This window comes from Aedes aegypti, chromosome 2, assembly GCF_002204515.2.
Source record: "Aedes aegypti strain LVP_AGWG chromosome 2, AaegL5.0 Primary Assembly, whole genome shotgun sequence".
Lineage (NCBI taxonomy): Eukaryota > Metazoa > Arthropoda > Insecta > Diptera > Culicidae > Aedes > Aedes aegypti.
In genome coordinates, this window is record NC_035108.1 from 38,717,646 (window position 1) to 38,738,194 (window position 20,549).

The 20,549-nt window shown below is 38.3% G+C and overlaps 1 protein-coding gene across 1 annotated transcript in view; it reads right to left on the reverse strand.

The window, feature by feature from the left end:
• Window positions 1-9,864: 9,864 nt before the first annotated feature.
• The window catches only part of LOC5579995 (protein bric-a-brac 2), a 122,302-nt gene continuing 111,617 nt past the window's right edge, over window positions 9,865-20,549 (reverse strand). Inside the window, exons 3-4 of the mRNA XM_001660210.2 lie at window positions 10,579-10,618; window positions 9,865-10,504 (exon numbers count right to left, since the gene is read on the reverse strand). Coding sequence (XP_001660260.2) covers window positions 10,002-10,504; window positions 10,579-10,618 — 543 coding nt within the window. The 3' untranslated portion in view covers window positions 9,865-10,001. The remainder of the gene's footprint in view (window positions 10,505-10,578; window positions 10,619-20,549) is intronic.

The following is a 20,549-nucleotide window of genomic DNA, read 5'->3' on the forward strand; positions in this document are numbered from 1 at the left end:
ACCACTTCCAGGCATCGCTTTTTGTCCCGGAATAAGCGGGTTTGCTGTTTCCGCTTCAGTCTGTATCGTGGCAGGAATGAGAAGCAGGCTCTGTCCCAATGAGGACGTAAGAAGAATAATTGATGTACGTTCCACTACAGGTAAACCAATGAAAGAATATGGAAGCTAGATAGGGGTTATAGGGAAACTACTTTCTAAATAACTCATGATGATTGCGAGGCTTGTGTTTCATTTGAAACTGGGAAAATTTTGCTTCGACAAATATGCAATCATTAACTTGCAAGGCATGTAGCTTGCTTTTTTGTGGGGTACACGCCTATGAAATGAAGCCCCGCCAAGGCAAACCGAAAATATCGCACGTTCCCCATCTCATTTACTCTTATGAACTTTAAATTGCCAAAATGTATCGGTGCTCCACTTGACCTGTGTCCATTCGATTCTCACCTCGCCTCGCCAGGCCCCCTTCCGAAAGTGAAAGCAAGAGAAACAACGGCGACGGCAAAGAGAAAGCATTGGCACATTAGCAATTAAAACGATGCTTGGGATTTCAGTCGCAATGTGACAATCAATATGAAATAAAATGTCGATTACCGTCCATCATCTTGCATTAATAATGCGAATAAATTGAGCCGTGTGCAGAGTGAGGAGGACGGGAAGAGGGGAAAATTGCATTTTAGTTTAATCGAAAAAAGATCACCTGGATGCAAATTTTGATTGAAAGCCAACACCGGCTTTTTTGGGCTGGATTTTTGTTTGTTAGGAGTGGAAGGTTTTTTTTTGCATTTCTGTTGCACATTCGACCTCACTGGGACAGAGCCTGCTTCTCAGCTTAGTGTTCAATGAGCACTTCCACAGTTATTAACTGAGAGCTTCTTTTGCCTATATTTCCATTTTCGCATTCGTATATCGTGTGGCAGGTACGATGATACTCTATGCCCAGGGAAGTCAAGTAAATTTCCAATACGAAAAGATCCTGGACCGATCAGGAATCAAACACAGACCCCTTCAGCATTACTTTGCTTTGCAGCCGCGGACTCTAACCACTCGGCTAAGGAAGGCTGATCTCGTGTTAGCTGGGTACCAACGCTCTTGGTCACTCTAAGAACTTCATCGAATAGGCCTTAGGATTTACGAGCGTTATCAGTGTTATATTGATAGTATTTAAATATTTCAAAGACCCCTAACCACTAATTAAGTGAACGGAGGATAGTGCTTATTTAAACCAACAATCTAAATCCTTTAAGGACTACATCGAATATCCTTGAAAATCTGTGAAAGATCGCAAACAGTCGCTGAAATCTGCGAAGGTTCACGAAGACTATATAATGGTCATGAAAATCCGGAAAGGTCTACTAAGATTCACGAATGTCACCAAATGCAAAACTATTCAATATGTAGCACATTCTACTCGTACATTTGAAGATTCTTATATCAAAAAGTCAGGCCCGGTACCCCCACCAAGGAGGCAAATGCCCCGGGTTCCCCGATCAAGGCCTTAGCACCCCCCCCCCCGCCCCGAGGATTTGCAAAAAAAATTGAAACACAATTTTATTAATTATGTTTTACATATCCAAATACAATCCAAAAGAGATGCTATGACATGAGATTATTTTATAAAATATGTAGTAAGTAGTAAACTCAATTCGATTTTATTTTTATCTTTCAGTTTCAAGTAAAATCATTATATTCAGTAACAAAAACCATATGAATACATGAAAATCTTAAAAACTTTACACAGCTTACTTCTTTTTCTTGGCATTACATGACAAAGCCTGCTTCTCAGCTTAGTGTTCTTAAGACCACTTCCGCATTTATTCACTGAGAGCTTTCTTTGTCAAAGTTGCCATTCTAGCATTCGTACATCTTGTGACAGGTACGATTATACTCTATGCCCAGGGAAGTCAAGAAAATTTCTATCACGAAAAGATCCTGGATCGACCGGGAATCGAACCCAGACACCTTCAGCATGGCTTTACTTTGTAGTCGTATGCTCTAACCAGTCGGCTAGGGAAGGCCCTAATGTAAAGGGCGAACACGAAATTATTGCAACACGTTCAACAGAGCATAACTTTTCTACCATTGGGTAAAAATCAGCCAAATTTTGCACACTTTCTCATTGATGTGTATTGTTTACATGCTGTCAAACTCGAAGTCGTGTTTTTCGATTCAACGATAATGGAGGTGAACCAACGCGGGTCGAGAGAACAAATTATTTCTAAACACCTGGAATTTCCTGACCTGTCGCACCGGCAGTAGGGAAAAATATTGAACATTCGCCATTCAACCGTCTCCAGAGTGTTGAAGCGGTTCCAGAGCTGAAAGAGAACCGGGACCGGAGAACAAAAAGACGGAGGGAAAGGTGAAGCGGATGATTAAAGCAAATCCCAACGTCTCAAGTCGTGATTTGGCTAAAAAGATCGGCATGTCGCAGAGCTACGTCCAGAATGCGAAGAAGAGAGCTGGACTACATACATACAAAATACAGAACTTCCCAAACCGCGATGAGCGGCAACAATCGACGGCTAAAACTCGGGCACGGAAGCTCTACGAGAAGATGCTGACAAAATATGGCTGCTGTGTGATGGACGACGAAACGTATATAATAGCCCATTTTAAGCAAATTCCGGGGTTGGAGTTTTTCACCGACAAGAGCAAGTTCGATGTAGACGACAAATTTAAGAAGAATAAAAAGTTGAAGTTTGCCTCCAAATATCTTATTTGGCAGGCCATCTGCTCTTGCGGACAGAGGAGTGAGCCTTTTGTGACAAAGGGCCAGGGGGGTGAAATGAGCCAATAATGAGCTACCCAACATTGATTCAACATGGCGTCCAGTGTCTTTGTTTTGATTATTTTGGGATCGATAAAACATATGATTTTTTGGATACGAGACATCAATGATGCCTTACTGATGCGTAAAACATTCAACAAAATATTGAAAAGAGGAAGAGCGTCATCAAATACGACGATTCAACACAATAGAGTAAGGTGGGGCAAAAGTTCGACCTTAGTGGTATAATCAATGTTTCCAGGAAAACAATAGCAGTTAAAACAAAACAAATACCATACATAGAACCTTCAACATATTGGCTATAATTTTGCTGAACAAACTTGTGTCAAAATATTTACCCATTTTTAGTTATAACAGTTTCAAAATTAATTGTCTTATTCGAACTTTTGCCCCACCGGTGGGGCAAAAGTTCGAATCTAGTGTGGGGCAAAAGTTCGCTGGCTAAAACACAACATATCGATCCTTTTATGATGGGCATACTTTACACCAGCCGTAAACTTAAGTTTGACGAAAAATACACACTAAATTTTCATCAAAAAATTGCCCAAAACCGGGTTAATTGTAATATACTCAAAAATAGCAGTTTTTCACAAAACTATGTGGAAATGTAAAATTTTGGTGACAATTTTCACACGATCAGACAAATTTAACTAAATTTGAAAATAATATGTGGATTTTAGGCAATTTGTAAATTTTTCCGCGATTTTATACATGGGTCGAACTTTTGCCCCGCTGATTCGAACTTTTGCCCCACTATGGGCCAAAAATTGTTTTCAAGCATTTATGCAAAAACTAATACACCTCAAAGCAACCTTATGATAGGCCTAGAAACGCCCTTACATAAAATATTGAAAAATATGTTATCTTCAATTGGTTCCATGCAACGAAAGTTTGACCAAAAATTACAATATTCAAGTCGAAAAACAATAAATAGCCATAACTTTTCCAAATCTCAATCGATTTTTATGATATTTGGATTGAAAGTCTCTTACTTGAATAGCATTTGACCCACCATGACGTTTATAAGATTTGTTTTGAATTGAACTGGAAATCTTAAAAAGAAACTCTTACCCCACTCGAACTTTTGCCCCACTTTACTCTATATTCAATTGCTAGAAACTAGCACAAGCAGCACATGAGCCGTATACTCGAAAATCAGGAGCAAGTTAGGGCAAACCGACCAGAAAGTGGGTACCAAAACGCGAAGTACCAAAAACGATGTGAGGAAGTGCCGAAATGTATGCAGGATGACAGCAGTGTCAGTCCTCTGCAAAGGGCACAGTAAATGGCGAGATCTACAAATCTGAGTGCCTTGAGAAGCGCCTTTTGCCGTTCTTGCAGCAGCACGACGAAGCTCCGCTATTTTGGCCAGATTTGGCATCATGCTGCTATTCTAAAAGTTTTTTGTTTTTGTTCCAAAAGACATGAATCCGCCAAATTGTCCGGAGCTGCGCCCGGTGGTGCAGTACTGGGCAATAATGAAGCGGGAACTTCGGAAGAGCAAGAAGACAGTCAAAGACGAGAAGGACATGAAAAGAAAGTGGAAAAAAAACTGAGAAACTGGTACCGGATGACACTGTAAAGACTTTGATGGAGGGCATCAAGCGAAAATGCCTTCAATTTTACACTCAAGGCTGCATCGATTAACTTTTCTTTTGATTTTTGAAGTAATTATATGTTTAAAACTACCCTACAATTTTGGTTTGATTCTGAACATTATAAGAAAATTGGCATGACATTTTCGGTCTCGCAACAATACTGCTAAAATTATAGTACCTACTCTAGACATTGGAATGATCTTGAAAACAACGAAAGTTGACGAAGATACTCGGTAATTCACAAATATTCATGATTTTATTTTCAGGGAACTGAAATTACTACAATTGGGTCCTAAGATTTTAGATGAATCCTCGTTTTTATTTAATAATTCGGAAGAGCATGTTCTTGCAACAACTTTAGCAATTTTTCCAGCTCAAATAACGGCTATAACACATTTAAACTTTAATTTAAAAATTCGGTCCATAAATGAACTTTGACACTTTTGATCATGTTTGACGTTCACTTTGTCGACAAAAATGCCACAGGGCTTTAAGTTTTAACACTAGGGTTGTTTTTATCTGACATTTCGGAAGGGACACGGAAAACAAAATGTACTCAAAATTTGAGTTTAAACCAAGAGGTGTGACAAAATCTCAAAAACCGTAAAAATATGTTTTTGGACTTAAATCAACGAAAATTGAATTAACAAGTATTTCTGGCCTAAAGTTAAGCGTTTGGTACTAAAATTGGGACAAGGCTTTAGGACCCCATTTCAATCAAGCATATGTAAGTCTTTTCAAGTATTTGATACAGTAGGGGATTATTATCGTACAAATTGGGCCGAAGGGTCTTAGATTTTCATGAAACTTTTTTCACAGGCAGGGCTCATGGATATATGAATAAAAAAAATTGAGAAAAATTCAGGGTCGCCTATTTTTCCGGAAAACTCAGGTCGAAATTTTTTGTTTTCCCTTGACACTACTTACTTTGAAAAATCATAACTCAAGAACGAAGCATCGTAGAAACAAAGTTTTTCTATGCAAATTTAAGCAAATTTTCTCAAAAATCCAAAAAAAATATGAACTGGAAAAAGTTTTCCACAAATTTTCTACCGTTGGGAAAATTCGTAAAGAAAAGCCGGAAAAACTATGCCCGAACTCGTGGAAAATTTTCAAAAAAATATTTTCGAGAAGGTAATTTTATAAGCTATAATCACTGAAATTTATGGAATGTACTTTTTTTCGTTTTGGGTTATGGCCAATTTTGTGAAAAATGTCCAGATGTGCCATATAAGACTTTTCTTTGAAAAATCATAACTCAAGAACAAAACATTGTAGAAACAAAGTTTTTATATGAAAATTAAAGCAAATTTTCTCAGAAATAAAAAAAAATATGAACTGGGAAAAAATTTCCACAAAATTTTCCACCGTTAGGGAAATTCATAAAGAAAAGCTGGAATCTAATTTCTTTAATTTACAATCCTCACAGGACCTCAAGTAACAATCATCTGTACTATCTGGACATATCATTTGACTAGTCAAAAAGGTGTTAAAGGTGTTTTTTTCTGTATTATGAACTTCAAACAATTAGTTTTTTTCAACGCATCAACTATGAATTTCATATTCTCATGTATCATGGCCGATGAATCCTTTGTATAAACACATTGTTTTGGTTTAAGTTTCCAGAACGATGTGAATGAGACAGATTCCTGTTCACTCTTACAGGTTTCCAAATATTGTTTATATGAAGTATCCAAAGGGTCAAGCAAAAGGCGTTTTTGAACATTTTGGCGCACTCCATTGGGTAACTTCATAGATATGGTATCTTTCAAGCCAGGAAATGGCCGACTGATATCATCCCTTAGGTAAAAATTTGAAACTATGCCTTGGACATCTGATCCATGCGAGGGTCGTCCTACTTTTGAAAGTGGTTGAATCCCTAAATTGTATGTTTTTGATTCAGTTATAACGTGTTGAGACACGTCAAAATGAGCTTTAACTTTGGCATATGACCAATTCCTAGGAAGTAATTTTAGAAGTTCAATTTGCTTGTCAGGTTCGGCTTTTGTAACAGCTGAGTTCAAATTTAATAAAACGGAATTAAAATCCTCTGTAACATCAACAATATTAGGCGGATACCAAGTCTTTATTTTACTCAAAATTTGATTGAACATTTCGTCCATAGAAGCATTGCGATAGTTACTACTAAAAGCATCCAAACGTAAAGATTTTACTTGAAAAGAAATTTCCAAGAATTTAGCAATCTCTTGTATTTTTTGTACATTATTTATAGAACCAACTGACTCGCCCGAGGAAGGAGTTTCCTTTGGCGACGCCAACGAAGATAGTGGTGAAGCTTGTTCCTCAAACGCCATTGCTTCTGGAAGATCCGTTACGAGAGCCTTCTGGTCACCGGTAATGGAGCATTTCACGCAAATTTTCATCTTTTCCGTAATCCACCGAACTCCATTCGAATGAAGCTTACTGATGAGGCCTTGGCTGATCGATCGTAGATTTGTCCTTACTGATTTGTGGCCGTCCAGTCCGAAGGGGTTACAGCATAAAGAATTGTATTCGTAATATTGAACTTTGTCCATTTCAACAGCTTCGGGAAAATTTTTTCACTTTACAATAAATAATAACGAGGAATATACAGCTGATAGACAACACTTGCACTTTCTCACTGCTCTTTGTTAGTTTTTGGTAAACTTATGATTCTCAAGCCATTTCAACGCTTTAAACTTGAATTGGTAAATACCTATTTGTCATATTGTCTACCCATTTATTTAACTGTCAATTTTGTAGTTACCTAACAGGAAAAAATTGCCTACATTCTGATTGAAGAAAACTTTGTTTCTATGTAGTTTCGTTCTTAAGAAATTTTGTTTATGAACTTATAAATTTGTAAATATATGGTTCAAACAGCTCATCCTAGCAATATTTGATCATGTTTTAGGAACGAAAATTGAGCGTATTGAAAAATATTGTAAGATTGGATCTTATTGATCGCTCTTTTCAAATATACTTTGTTTGAAAGCTGGAATAGCTAATCGGGTTTTCATTATTCGTTTTCATAAACAGTGAAAAATGTCCTGGGAAACTGATTCCATTTCAAATATTTCATATTTTTGAGATAATTTGAATCCGGTTCGACAAGTCATGATGAGTCTTGAGTCATGATTTTTAAACGAAAAGGCATGTATGGCAAATCTTTGCATTTTTTACAAAATTGACCATAGATCAAGAACTGAAAAAAAGTACATCCTAAAAGTTACCAGAATTGAAGTTTATAAAGTTTCTTTCATAAAAATATTTTATTAAAAAATTTCCGCGAGTTCGGGCATAGATTTTCCAGCTTTTCTTTATGAATTTCCGCAACGGTGAAAAATTTTGTGGAAAACTTTTTCCAGTTCATATTTTTTTTGGATTTCTGAGAAAATTTGCTTAAATTTTCATATAAAACTTTGTTTCTACAATGTTTTGTTCTTGAGTTATGATTTTTCAAAGAAAAGTCTTATATGGCACATCTGGACATTTTTCACAAAATTGGCCATAACTCAAAAACGAAAAAAAAGTGCATTCCAATAATTTCAGTGATTAAAGCTTATAAAATTACCTTCTCGAAAATATTTTTTTTTGAAAATTTTCCACGAGTTCGGGCATAGTTTTTCCGGCTTTTCTTTACGAATTTTCCAATGGTGGAAAATTTTGTGGTAAACTTTTTCCAATTCATATTTTTTTTGGATTTTTGAGAAAATTTGCTTAAATTTTCATAGAAAAACTTTGTTTCTACGATGCTTTGTTCTTGAGTTATGATTTTTCAAAGTAAGTAGTGTTAAGGGAAAACAAAAAAAATTCAAGTTTTCCGGAAAAATAGGCGACCCTGAATTTTTCTCAATTTTTTTTATTCATATACCGTCAAACGGGGTGACTTGCAACACTTTTCAACTTCATTCAACTAAAACCATGGCCTAACGGTCTGCTAAAAATTTAAATTCCTTTATGAACTTTTAATGGCCGACCCGCCTACAGAATGATGTGACAGAAGATTGAATCGAATTATTTTATCATACCAAAATAATGACGAAGGTGAAATTTTTAAAATTTCCTTATGCGGGGTGACTTGCAACACTCTATGCTAATTTAGTTTTTGCCATCAAAATGTTGATATTTTTTATTAGTCGCACTTCTTAAGTATTATTATTCATGTACTTAAAGCATTCGAACCAGTACAAGAGCATTTTGATTACATATTTGTAAGAAAATAATTGAGACATTTGTGTATGGGAAAATGAGGCGTTAAATCATCAAGGTTAAATATGTCAACGTAACAATATATTTAATGAGTGTTTGAATTTGATTGATGAATCATGACTCCTTTTATTATGAAGTAGATCTAATAACAAAGTTTTCCACTTTTATAAAACTCTAAATTCCATGGAAATTAAGTGTTGCAAGTCACCCCGCATAGGTACATCTTTATAAAAAGTATTTTTATTAGAAAGTTGTTGCTAAAATTTCGTAAAATAAAATTCGTCGTATTATCACTCATTAGTTGTAGAAACAACATGTAGAGTATTAGTTTTGTAGATTATATCTATATCATGTTTTCAGGTCACGATTTCGAAACTCTATCAAGTATCAGTTTTCAAGGCATTCAAAAGAATTATGTTGAATTTGTAAAAATATTTCTAATAGCTACACACTTAAACGGTTTCGCCGAGAACCCAACAGCTGATATCTCGGTAATAATTTGACGATTCTCGGTAAAAAATTTACCGAAATCTCGTTAAACGTTTACCGAATCTCGGTAACGTTCGCCGAGATCTCGGCAAAAAATTCGGATTGCCGAAATCTCGGTAAAATAAGTACCGAAATTCGGCGTTGAAAATTACCGAATTCTCAGCTGTTGGGTTCTCGGCGAAAAGTTTTACTGAGGTCGGTGAAATAATTTAAGTGTGTACTTCCATTGTGGCCACTACATGAATTATAAGTATGACGTATTGTAGTACCGATTAATAACAAATTTTCATTTGAATTTTGTGTTTTATAGTGAAATTTGGTTGTAAACTACAATGTGTTGCAAGTCATCCCGCCGTTGCAAGTCACCCCGTATGACGGTATCCATGAGCCCTGCCTGTGGAAAAAGTTTCATGAAAATCTGAGACCCTTCGACCCAAACCCGCACGGTAATAAAAAAAAATCCCCAGTAGTGATGTTTGTTGGCAAATTTGAGTAATGTTACAATTTTTTGGAGCTTTAAGAGATTTTCATACAACTATACTTTCCTATGCTTGACATTTTTGGCTCATTTTGTACCAAGCGCCCCCTTCACGAGAGCTGACCCGGGCCCCCGAGGCCCAAATCTAGCACTGCCTTGGATGATATTTTTTTTCCGAAAAGCTTTTTCAAAAAGAATTCTGTTTTATAAATGTACGATTCGTGCTGTTAAAAATCTTTATTTTGCCACTTATCATAGTTATTTTTGTGTTTGTGTGCTCTTTAATGGCATTCGGATAGAATAAAAAGACGCAAATCTACCAGTTTTGTCGTCTAATTACATAACCTTACTTATATCTGAGTTTCATGTTACAATTGTACAAAATCAACGAGAATGTTAAAATCACAAATTAATTGCTGAAAGGCACACACATCTTCAAATTAAACTGTAACATTCAAACCGCTTGCATTGCATCTAACTCCACGCTCTTCCGGCTCCTCTTGCTGGAGATCGACGAATCCTGATCGTCGCTAAGCTTCAGTCCCTCGTAGTACAGCGAAACGATCGAGTGCTTCCGACAGAAAGCCCACCACCACCGGAAGCCTGGTTTGCCTCCGAACTTGAACTGGTCGCCCTTGTCCCGAAAGCTCTGGAAGTGACTGATGAACTCGAGAATGCTTCTGAGCGATCTCTTCGTGCGCTTGTTGTACGGCGAGGTGGCCGTATCGCAACAGAAATTCAGCACCGCAGCTTCTTCTTCGGGAGAGAGTGCAAGCTCCTGGAGGACCGCCATTCGGTGCGCTTTGCCGAGAATGTTGTCGTACAGTGTGCCCTTGGGGATGTTGTACTGGGCGCTGGCCTGGGTGAAACGCAATCGCTGCGTTACGACGGCGGCGATGGCTTCCTGCAGTTGGTTTGAACTCCATGCGGGTGCTTTCTGGGCTTTCGATCGGGATTCTGTGAAGGGGGAGAGAGGAATAAAGAATGATGTGATTGCGAGCTTTCAGTTAAACAAATTTGAGATTAATTACCATTTGTGGTATTCTGCTCTTGGGAGGTATTCATAGATGTCTAGAATGAAAAAGAAAAATATTTTGTTAAATTCACTACTTATATGGGAAGCTCGATTTAAAAAGTAAAAATCATAGTTAAATGAGGAGCTGAAATACGTTGTGAAAATATGTTTACTAAAATCCTATGATAAGGACTCTCCATCTGCCCTAAAATGCTCATGTCATTCATATCCTATGTTTTTGAAACGTCTATTCCCATTAGATAAACCTAATTCAGATTAACATTACGTTCTCACCGACACCGTCCAAAAATGAAAGAAATCATGAAGCAAAGCGCATCTAGCATTCCGATGGTTAGCGCATCATGGTAAATATATCAAGAGCAGATATTCCGTGTTCTACTCTGTGCCTTGCTCAGTGATAGGTTCATACACCACACTTGACCACCACTAAGCAAGTTTTTCAAAACTATTCAATCACATTGAGAAAAATTAATGAAGAATTCTATTTTCTTTCAATTAAAAAATGTTTTTTTTTCGATACTGCATTGGTTCGAGTCCGGCGTAAACGAAAAGAGATGCAGCGAACCTCTTCAGGATATGGGCGGATGCAAACGAAACGCACAGTCGTCCACTGCACTGTACGATGGCCGAACGGGAAGGAGAATATTTATTTTCAACGCTACCGCCTTTGGCGAACTGTGTTCTGCGTTGGGCTGACGACTCATGCTGATGATGATGAAGAGCAGCCGCCTTTCCTTACTCCGTCTCCGTCCCAGTCACTGCAACTCGCTCAAGAGCTGCCGAAGCCGTCGAATCCCGGATGCATCGCGCATTTTCGGATCCGTTTCGATCCTGAGTGGCTACGCAGTCAATACTGCGGTGAGAGCTGCACATCTCCAAGGCTCTAGTGGCTATAGGAAAACGAGTGCGTTGCGTAGGGTTATCAAAATGTTTCTGGCTAGTTATATAGAAAGTAACAAATTAAAATAGGTTTATTCTGGTAATCAACCCATGCATCGTTCCTTCCTTAGCCGTGTGGTTAGAATCCGCGGCTAAAAAGCAAAACCATGCTGAAGGTACCTGGGTTTGATTCCCGGTCTGTCCAGGATCTTTTCGTAATGGAAATTTTCTTGACTTCCCTGGACATAGAGTATCATCGTACCTGCCACACGATATACGAAGGCAAAAATGGCAACTTTTGCAAAAAAGTTAGTTACTGTGGAAGTGCTCATAAGAACACTAGAGAAGCAGGCTCTATCCCAGTGAGGACGTAATGGCAAGTAGAAGCAAAAAGTATTTGTGGAATAGTATTCATGTATTCATGAATTTTGTTCATTGGATATTTTCATCGTAAAAATTCAAAACTGTGACTTTGCATAAACACGTAGATACCAAGTCCTGGCAACCCTAAAAACGAAAGGAAAGAAGCACAAACTCCCTCCAACGAATGCACCCGTGCTGCACTTTCTTTCTGACATCCAGCTAGATTGGCCAGATGGATGGATGGATGGATGAATGATTGGGTTGAATGTATGCAGACAGTGCTCCCCGTTGCTAGTGGTCAGCAACGGGCTGTCGATGGCTTGTGTTGCTGCTGCTTCTGTAGATGATGCCGTTCTTCGAGCCTACACGAATCGAACATATGATGGTGGCGTTGCACATAGCTACAGATGATGGGTTCGGTTTGCTTGCGAATGCAGCCATAGTGAGTCTCAAACTGCAAACCGCAAACTCTCCGGTACTCAGTAGATGCGCCCAAGGAGACAAAAGAGGAAAGAGTGCAAACCCCTGCATCGAAGTCTCGCGCGTGTAGAATATCGCGTGGTACGGCGCACAGTCAGTTTCTATCGGTAGTCACTGCACGGGAACCGGAAAGGGCTTTGATTTTCGGACGAGAAAATTGAAACGTGGTCTCTAAATTAAAAGGTTTTCCGAACAGACTGCAGCCTGCCCATGCCCATGTCTTCCAGAGGGATGGAAATGTGTGTTTACACAGAACAAGTAATTCCTATTTCGGATGCATGCGGAATTCTTTGATTGTCAAAGACAGATGAGTAGGTCGGCGTTACGTGGAAGCCGAATGTTTTCCTTTATTAGGGTCGCAGAATTCCACATTTTTGGGCGAATGTTTTTGCTGAAGCAGAGTGAAATAGTATGCCCTTCTATTAACACTTTAGCAAAAGATGAAAGCTTTCAATCTAATTATCGATTTTCTTGGAAAATCTTTACTCGTAAAATGTATCCAAATCTCTTGGAGCACATCCACGAATTTGCTATATTTCAAATTTTTTGACGCCACGTATAAAATATCAACGTTTTCCGTCATTTGAAACGAAAGTATTGGTGTTTCTATTGAAGCACAACTTGCAGAATATGCTTTCATAGTTGTAAATTTAAAAGTATATAACGGCGTTGGCCACGTCTATATCGAAAACAGTTGTCAGGGAAGGAAAGGAATGTTAGTTAACAGACCTATGAGACTTAACAGCTCTTAATTTTTGCAGCAATTGTTTTTCTTGACATTCAACAAAGTAACCAGTCATTTTCAAGTAATAACAATTATTGTTTACCACTGTGGAAGTGCTCAGAAGAACACAAAGCAGAACACAGCCCCTTTCCCAGTTGGAATGTGACGCGAGAGATGTGTGATTCATATAAACGTTTTCAACATGGGACCGTTCATAAACCTCTTGGGGAGGAGGGAGGTTCTGGCCATAAAAATAAATCCATAAAAATGATCACGTGATTCATAAACGCCCCTGTTGGTGGATAATTATCTCATCATAATCAATAATAATCAATTTTCTTATGAAAGCTAGTTCGTGACATTTGCGCGTTTGAAAGTCTGTTTTTTTGTCTTCAATGATCTGCACCTCAATGTCGCTTGTTTCCGATGATAACTTGTTCTCAAATCACATGCAAAATTGGCCCTCATAGTATTCCCATCAATTGCGAAGAGACATCCGCACCTTCTAGCTAGACGAACGAGATATTATCGATGTTTCCTTGGAGGCCATCGTCATCCCAAATAAATGCATCGCCCTTTTACCAGGACTTCCTCACATTTGCTGCCGCCTCACAAAAGCTTGGAAGAGTAGCATTTTCATAAGGGAAACGCATATGCATCCCGGTACCACCACCACCCTTCGAATGTATCTGTTCGAAGCTGCTGCTTACTTACGTATCCAGTCGTTGTCAGTTTGTCTCGGCAAAATGTTTTTGCGATTATGTATAAAAAATTAAAAAGCTCCATAGAAAATCAAAACCTATTCCATAATAAATGAAGCTGTTTTTCAATACAATTTATTTCATGTTCAACAATCGACCGAAATCGGTCCATAAAGTATATCAGTGGCACCGGTAAAACCACAAATTTTCAAGAGCACACATCTAAAGAACCAAACAACCGTGCACGCCGTAATTTTTTTCGATTTGTCACTCGCTAATGGTAATCAATCAAATAAATTATGCACGCAGAACTCTGATTTGTGCTCTTGAAAAAGACCGAGATTAGCATATTTCATTTTATACGAAGCTGAAAGCTAGGAAAATCTGTTAGGGATGATTCAAATATTACGTAACGCAAAATTTGTGAATTTTAGACCCCCTCCCTCTCCCATGTAATTGCTTTTGTATGGGAAATTTCAAATTTTTGTATTGGGTCGTAACATTATGGAAGACTCCCTCCCTCCCCCTATTGCGTTATGTAATATATGAACGATCCCTTAGTGGAATCCGTTTTTTCTCTAACACCATACCACAGACGTTGAAGTCCGGTTGTAAAAATGTGTAAGACAATTAATGGTCGTTTTGAATGGCAACACAAGTGGCAACAACGTGGTGGCGCTGTCATCGCTAAGTTCCCATGACGATGTCAGTGGTGAATATGGAATATTTCAAGATACTCATATTCACCACTGATTGACGCAATTCGCTGTGTGGCGGCGCTAGTGATTACAAGGAGTTTCAATTTGAATATTTACACAGGTTTTCAGAATTATTTTGTTCTTGCATAGACATCTGTTATCTGTGACCATACATTATATCCAATGCTGGAAGTAATGCATTTTATTTATAGAATTTAGAATTAACACCTCATCTTCACTCGGATCACTAATAGAAAGAAAAATGAATCCGCAAATTTTCCTCTAACAGCTTCAGAATTTGCTTCTTCTCTTTGGAACATGATGATGACTGTCGTTCGACACGAGGTCCGACCGCAATTTAGTTCGCTATGCTATGGGTTGATCACTAACAATTTAGAAATTTGGAACACGGAAATCGACAGCAAGCTCATCGATTTCAAATCGACCAACTTGAACATGATGATCATGACACAAAATAACCATAAGTTAAATACACTGAATCCTGACTTTGAAATGGAAAGCTTAAGAAACTTATGTGGAAAACTATGGAGTTCATGTTGCCGGTTGATGAATCTGTCCATGAAGTAAAACTAAAGAATTGAATGTGTAACACACACGAAGTTTGTAAAAAAAATCACAACAAATCGATATAGACGTTCATGAATCGATCAATAATTTTAAACACACGGATCAAACGTGTGGAAAATTTGCAAATCTGATTTACGCCGTTTTGTAAATCCTGAAATTAAACGTTGTAAAAGTGAAAAATCGTGTTGGTTTAGAGCGGAACGTGTAGAATTTTGTTTGCAAAACACGTAGGATTGATAAAACAAGTTTGTTTACTTTTCTCACTTGAGTCTGTTTGAATAAGTTTTCGAGAAGTGTAAGAATTGCGTACGAGGTTTCAATTTCGTTTGTCAAATTACATGGATTAAAATTAAGATGCGATTCCAAATTTTCTGCTAAAAATAGGATTCTGTTGGTCTTGCAGATGATACATTTATTGAAATCGATCGCAGCGCATTAGATCAGGCTTTTGCTTTCTTGAAGAGAGACAACGAGGATACGCTTGTAATGTAATTGACTCTACCCAAACGTATTGTACAGTCACCCTACAGTTATGGATCAACTAAGGGTCATTTTTCAGAACAAAATATGATTAAAAAAGATGGTGACGCTGTACAAAATAAAATTACTTCCCTGGCACTGCAGAATATAGTTGTTTTTGAGAATACAACTCAAAATACCCGGTTATTTACGAAAAAGTGTCGATTTCGATAGATATTGCAAACGATGTCCACCCCACAGATGTGGATCAGTGAGAGAGGAGGATCATTATTATGGATCAAATTGACTCATATTATGGATCAAAACACTATAACAGCAATTTATCTGCGAGTCAAACGAATGGTGTGCTAGTGAAAGCATACGTTTTGGCGTTTGTTTCGGAATCGTCTTATCTTTGATTCATAACGGTGGTATGGGTTTCAATAGTGGTTTCTGCGCTCGTGTACATACACGTTACATGTCACCAACACTACTTAAAAATTGCTGGTGGAAAATATAAACAAAGATCAGCTGTTCCCAGCAAAATCAAATGGCAGTTTTTCAACCAGCAAATTTGCGCATGTGTTCGTGACACCGCTCGGCGAGAGCTCAATGCCCCACAGTTATGAATCAACGCTTCTGGGAATTCGGTTGACATTTTATTTCCTACGGACTGAAACAATATGCTTAAGTATATTACAATTGATTGCGATGCTGTACAGATTTATGGTGCACGTATGTAAAATGGGTTCTGCGTAATTGCAACTGCATTTGATGAGATATTTCCGTTTTAATCCAAATTTGATCCATATCTGTGTGCTATCCATAACTGTGGGGTGACTGTAGCATGTACAGTAACAAACAAATTTAGCTGTGTTGGTGCTGAGGCAGTGCTAGATAGAGATGTATCAGGTGTTCAATAAAAAATGAAAATGGTTTCAATACACTCAAAATAATCCAAACGTCATTATTACGTAAAAACATACGTGATTTTTTTCCATCGCACTTTTCACGTAGCTCTTACGTAAATCATAGGTATGATGAACGCATGAACTTTGAAAGTTCGTCCATTCCACCGTCGCTAAACGTAAGAGCTACGTGGATTTTCCGGTAGCCTTTACGAAGCGTTTCAATAGGACCTAGATGGTTTTGCATTAAATTTAAATGTAATAAAGACCAATCTTATTTCTAAAAGGCTTTGGAAGAAATGTAACTCCCAATTGGAAAATGTAAACAAACTTAAAGATTGTGATATTTTTATTGTCAATCTGAGCATTTTGAATCCTGTTTCCCCAATTTTGTGAGTTTGGTCTGTCTTGTTGTAGCCTTCGCGTGCTATAATTGATAGATGTTATAAATCAGGTATAAAATATGAAGTAATGCAGGGATTCTTCGGTATTCAAAACATATTTACCATGAAATCAATCCTCTACAGTGTTTAAAGCAGCAGCAGCTTCTGAAGTTCTTCAAAAATCAAGCAGGCGCCATCTTAGGATTTGGGCTTAACACCGAATGTATGTACACTATGCAGATGTCAAAATGAACTTAGGCACCTACGTGAATTCCACGTAAGTGCGATAGGTAACCTCAGTAAACATTACCGAGTCACTATTTGGTGGTTATGAATGGTTTAGTGATCTTTATTTTAGTCAGGTGAAGTGGAGGTAAAATGAATTCGGAATGATCTACGTGATTTTTCACGTAGCAATGACGTTTGGATTTTTTTGAGTGTACGTTTCTGTAATTTATGTAAAAAGCTTAAATTTTTGTCTCTCCAAGAAAATTTTTGATTACTTTTTCAAATCGACGTAAGTCACTTTCATAAGGCTTTGAGAAAACTAATTAAGAAGAATCACAACCTATCTTCTAAAACTGTAATAAAATTAATCAACTTTTTAACATTTTTTCGCCGTGTACATCACTTAAATTTTGCATACAATTAGCTCGCATTTCTTTTATTTCCCATATAAAGTTTATGACAAAATGATGAGCCGTTTTATTTATTTACTTGCGACGTTTTTGTACCAGTGTATAATCGACTCAAGTAGTGTTTTGTTTTGATTCGTGGTTAAGTCACTTTGTCTCTCCATACAACGGAGCAGTGAAAGTAGCGGTTAGGTTGCGAAAGTTGAAAATATTACTTAGGCCGTTTTGTAAAACCGGAATTCAACGTTTTAAAAGTGAAAATCAAGTTGGTTTAGAGCGGAACGCGTAGAATTAAAGTTTGTTCACTTTTCTGACTTGAGACTGTTTAAATAAGTTTTCGAGAATTGCTTTCAGGAATGCCTATAAATGAGTGGCATGTTTCTTTTCGTTCGGGCGCTGTCAGTTCAATCGAAGATGGTGTCGTGTTGTACGGTTCTACGAAATCCCGTACGTGCCGAAAAAAACCGACCAACTTGCCCTAGTGAACATTTTTCGGCTCCAACAGTGTACTACAATAATTGGCGTGCCAAGGATACGAAGTTGACCACAAGGTTCCGGAATTGTATTCGGAAGATGGACGTCGGTGCCGAAACAGTGGTTCGAAAAGTAAATAAGTTTTCTAAATAGAAGAGAACAACGAAGAAGAGAAATCTATGTTTACAAGTATGCCCAAATAATCAATGTCGATTTGCCTCGTATAAGTGTTCCTGTGACTCCCTACGGATGTTTTTTTATAAAGCGTTCCTGTGACTCTATGCTCTAAGATTATTTAGCGAATAAAGTACGTCATGCTTCAATGAGCTGATCATTTAGTGTGGAAGTCGCAAGAAACGGCAGCAATAACAACAAAGGTCCCATGGAAGGCATCCCTGTCTATTCATTCTGATTTTCGTGTGAGCTTTCATTATGGTTCTAATTTTCTATACACGCAGAGAATTGACAACTATTCAAAACAATAGTTGTTTTTGACAAGCGCTTTCAATTTGTTGTAATCAAACAAATTGCGTTGAAACAGCAATGATGATTATCAAAATAATACAGAAATATGTTTGAATGTACTGAGAGCATTTTAAATCAGATTTATTTTTAAAACAACAACAAAAATCATCACTTTAAATTGAAGATTTGTTTGTTTCAAATACTTCCATTTTTTTATTCTGATTCAGTGTACAAAGCTAAAAATCAGACCTTTCATTTTGATTCTTGCTCTAAACCAGAGGCGTCCCGTGACCTTCAAAGCCGACTGTGCACTGGAAACTTCTTTTCGTTTGATTAAAATTAAAAACTCATTTTAAATACAATACTTTTATTTGTTCTTGAATATATCGCAACAACTTTCCCGTAATTTTAATATGATGTTATTTATACAGCAGCTGGATTCTACGTTGCACTCGACGTGCAAACCGATCGATTATTTCATCAATAAAATTATTTCGACGCTGCAGTTGGCTCAGTAAAGAATTTTCAACTGACATCAGCATTAGCCATTTAAGTCTTTCCTCTGCCATTGTCGAACGAAGGTAGGTCCTTATCCTCCTTAAAATAGAGAAGCTTCTTTCGACTGATGCTGTTGTTGATGGAAGCGTCAAAATAAGCCGAACTAGCCGATGCGTCTCGGAAAATATGTCTTCAAGATGATTGTCAATCAGCACTGCCGAAATCTCCGCAACATTTTTCCCAAAAAACTCTTCTTTCGTGTAAAAGACTTTCAGTTCGTTTGTCAGTTTGATCTTATCGAAATTGGGATAACGAGAGCAGACATCATCCACCAGCTGTTTTGGAAATTTTTCGGAAAATTTTTTGAACTTCGTGGCATCCAGTAGACTGAGGAAGCTTTGCTTGTTCAAATCGGCAAACCGTTCGTCTAATTCAGCGATAATGCGGTCGATCAAGAGGATGTATGATTTATGATACCGCTTGAATTGAGCTTCGTCGTTATTGCCTCCTGTCATTTGCACGCACTCTTCCCAAATATGCTTGAACTTCTTTTCAGTTTTCAAATTTTGTATGTTCATTCGAGCATTTTTCACGCTTTTGCCACATTCAATGTAGTCAAGTTCTTTCTTTTGTAGTGTTTGATACAGAATATCAGTGAAGGAAAAAACAGAGGCAAATACTTTCAGGTAAAAAATCGTATCAAATTCGAGCATAAAGCTGTGCAAGCCTCTGGCCAATGAACGAGTTTCTCCGTCCCATTGAAAATCTCCCAAAAACATTTCGCCCAAGCAATTAGTAATTTCCGAGTGGTATGTCTCAACAATGTTGACCATTCTTGAGTTGTATGTCCATTTTACTTTACACACGTTAGGAATCTTCTGTTGCATAAAGTTTTTTAATTCAGCATCTCTCTTCTTACTTACCTTACCAGTCAGGCTAAGGCCTGGGTGGCCTCTGCTGTACGTAGGAGACGTCTCCATTCGACTCGGTCCACGGCTGCCCGTCGCCAGCCACGCATTCTGCGAAGGGTCCGCAGATCGTCCTCAACTTGATCGACCCATCTTGCTCGCTGCGCACCACGTCGTCTTGTGCCGGTCGGATTGTTTTCGAGAACCATTTTCACCGGGTTGGTATCCGACATTCTGGTGACATGCCCGGCCCACCGCAGCCTCCCAATTTTTGCGAGGTGGACAATGGTTGGTTCTCCCAGCAGCTGGTGCAATTCATGGTTCATCCGCCTTCTCCACGTTCCGTCTTCCATCTGCACTCCGCCGTAGATGGTCCGCAACACCTTCCGTTCGAAAACACCAAGGGCGCGTTGATCCTCTGCATGTATGGTCCATGTTTCGTGCCCATAGAGGTGTACCGGTCTAATCAGCGTCTTGTAGATGGTCAATTTCGTGCGATGGCGAACTTTGCTCGATCGGAGCGTTCTGTGGAGTCCAAAGTAGGCACGATTTCCAGCAACGATGCGTCTCTGGATTTCTCTGCTGGTGTCGTTGTCGGCGGTCACCAGTGAGCCCAAGTACACGAAATCTTCGACAACCTCGATTTCATCACCGTCAATATGAACTCGAGGTGGGGGGCGTGCCGTGTCTTCTCTTGAGCCACTCGCTATCATGTACTTCGTCTTTGACACATTGATGTTCAGTCCGATTCGCCTAGCTTCAGCCCTTAGTCGGATGTACGTGTCCGCCATCGTCTCAAAGTT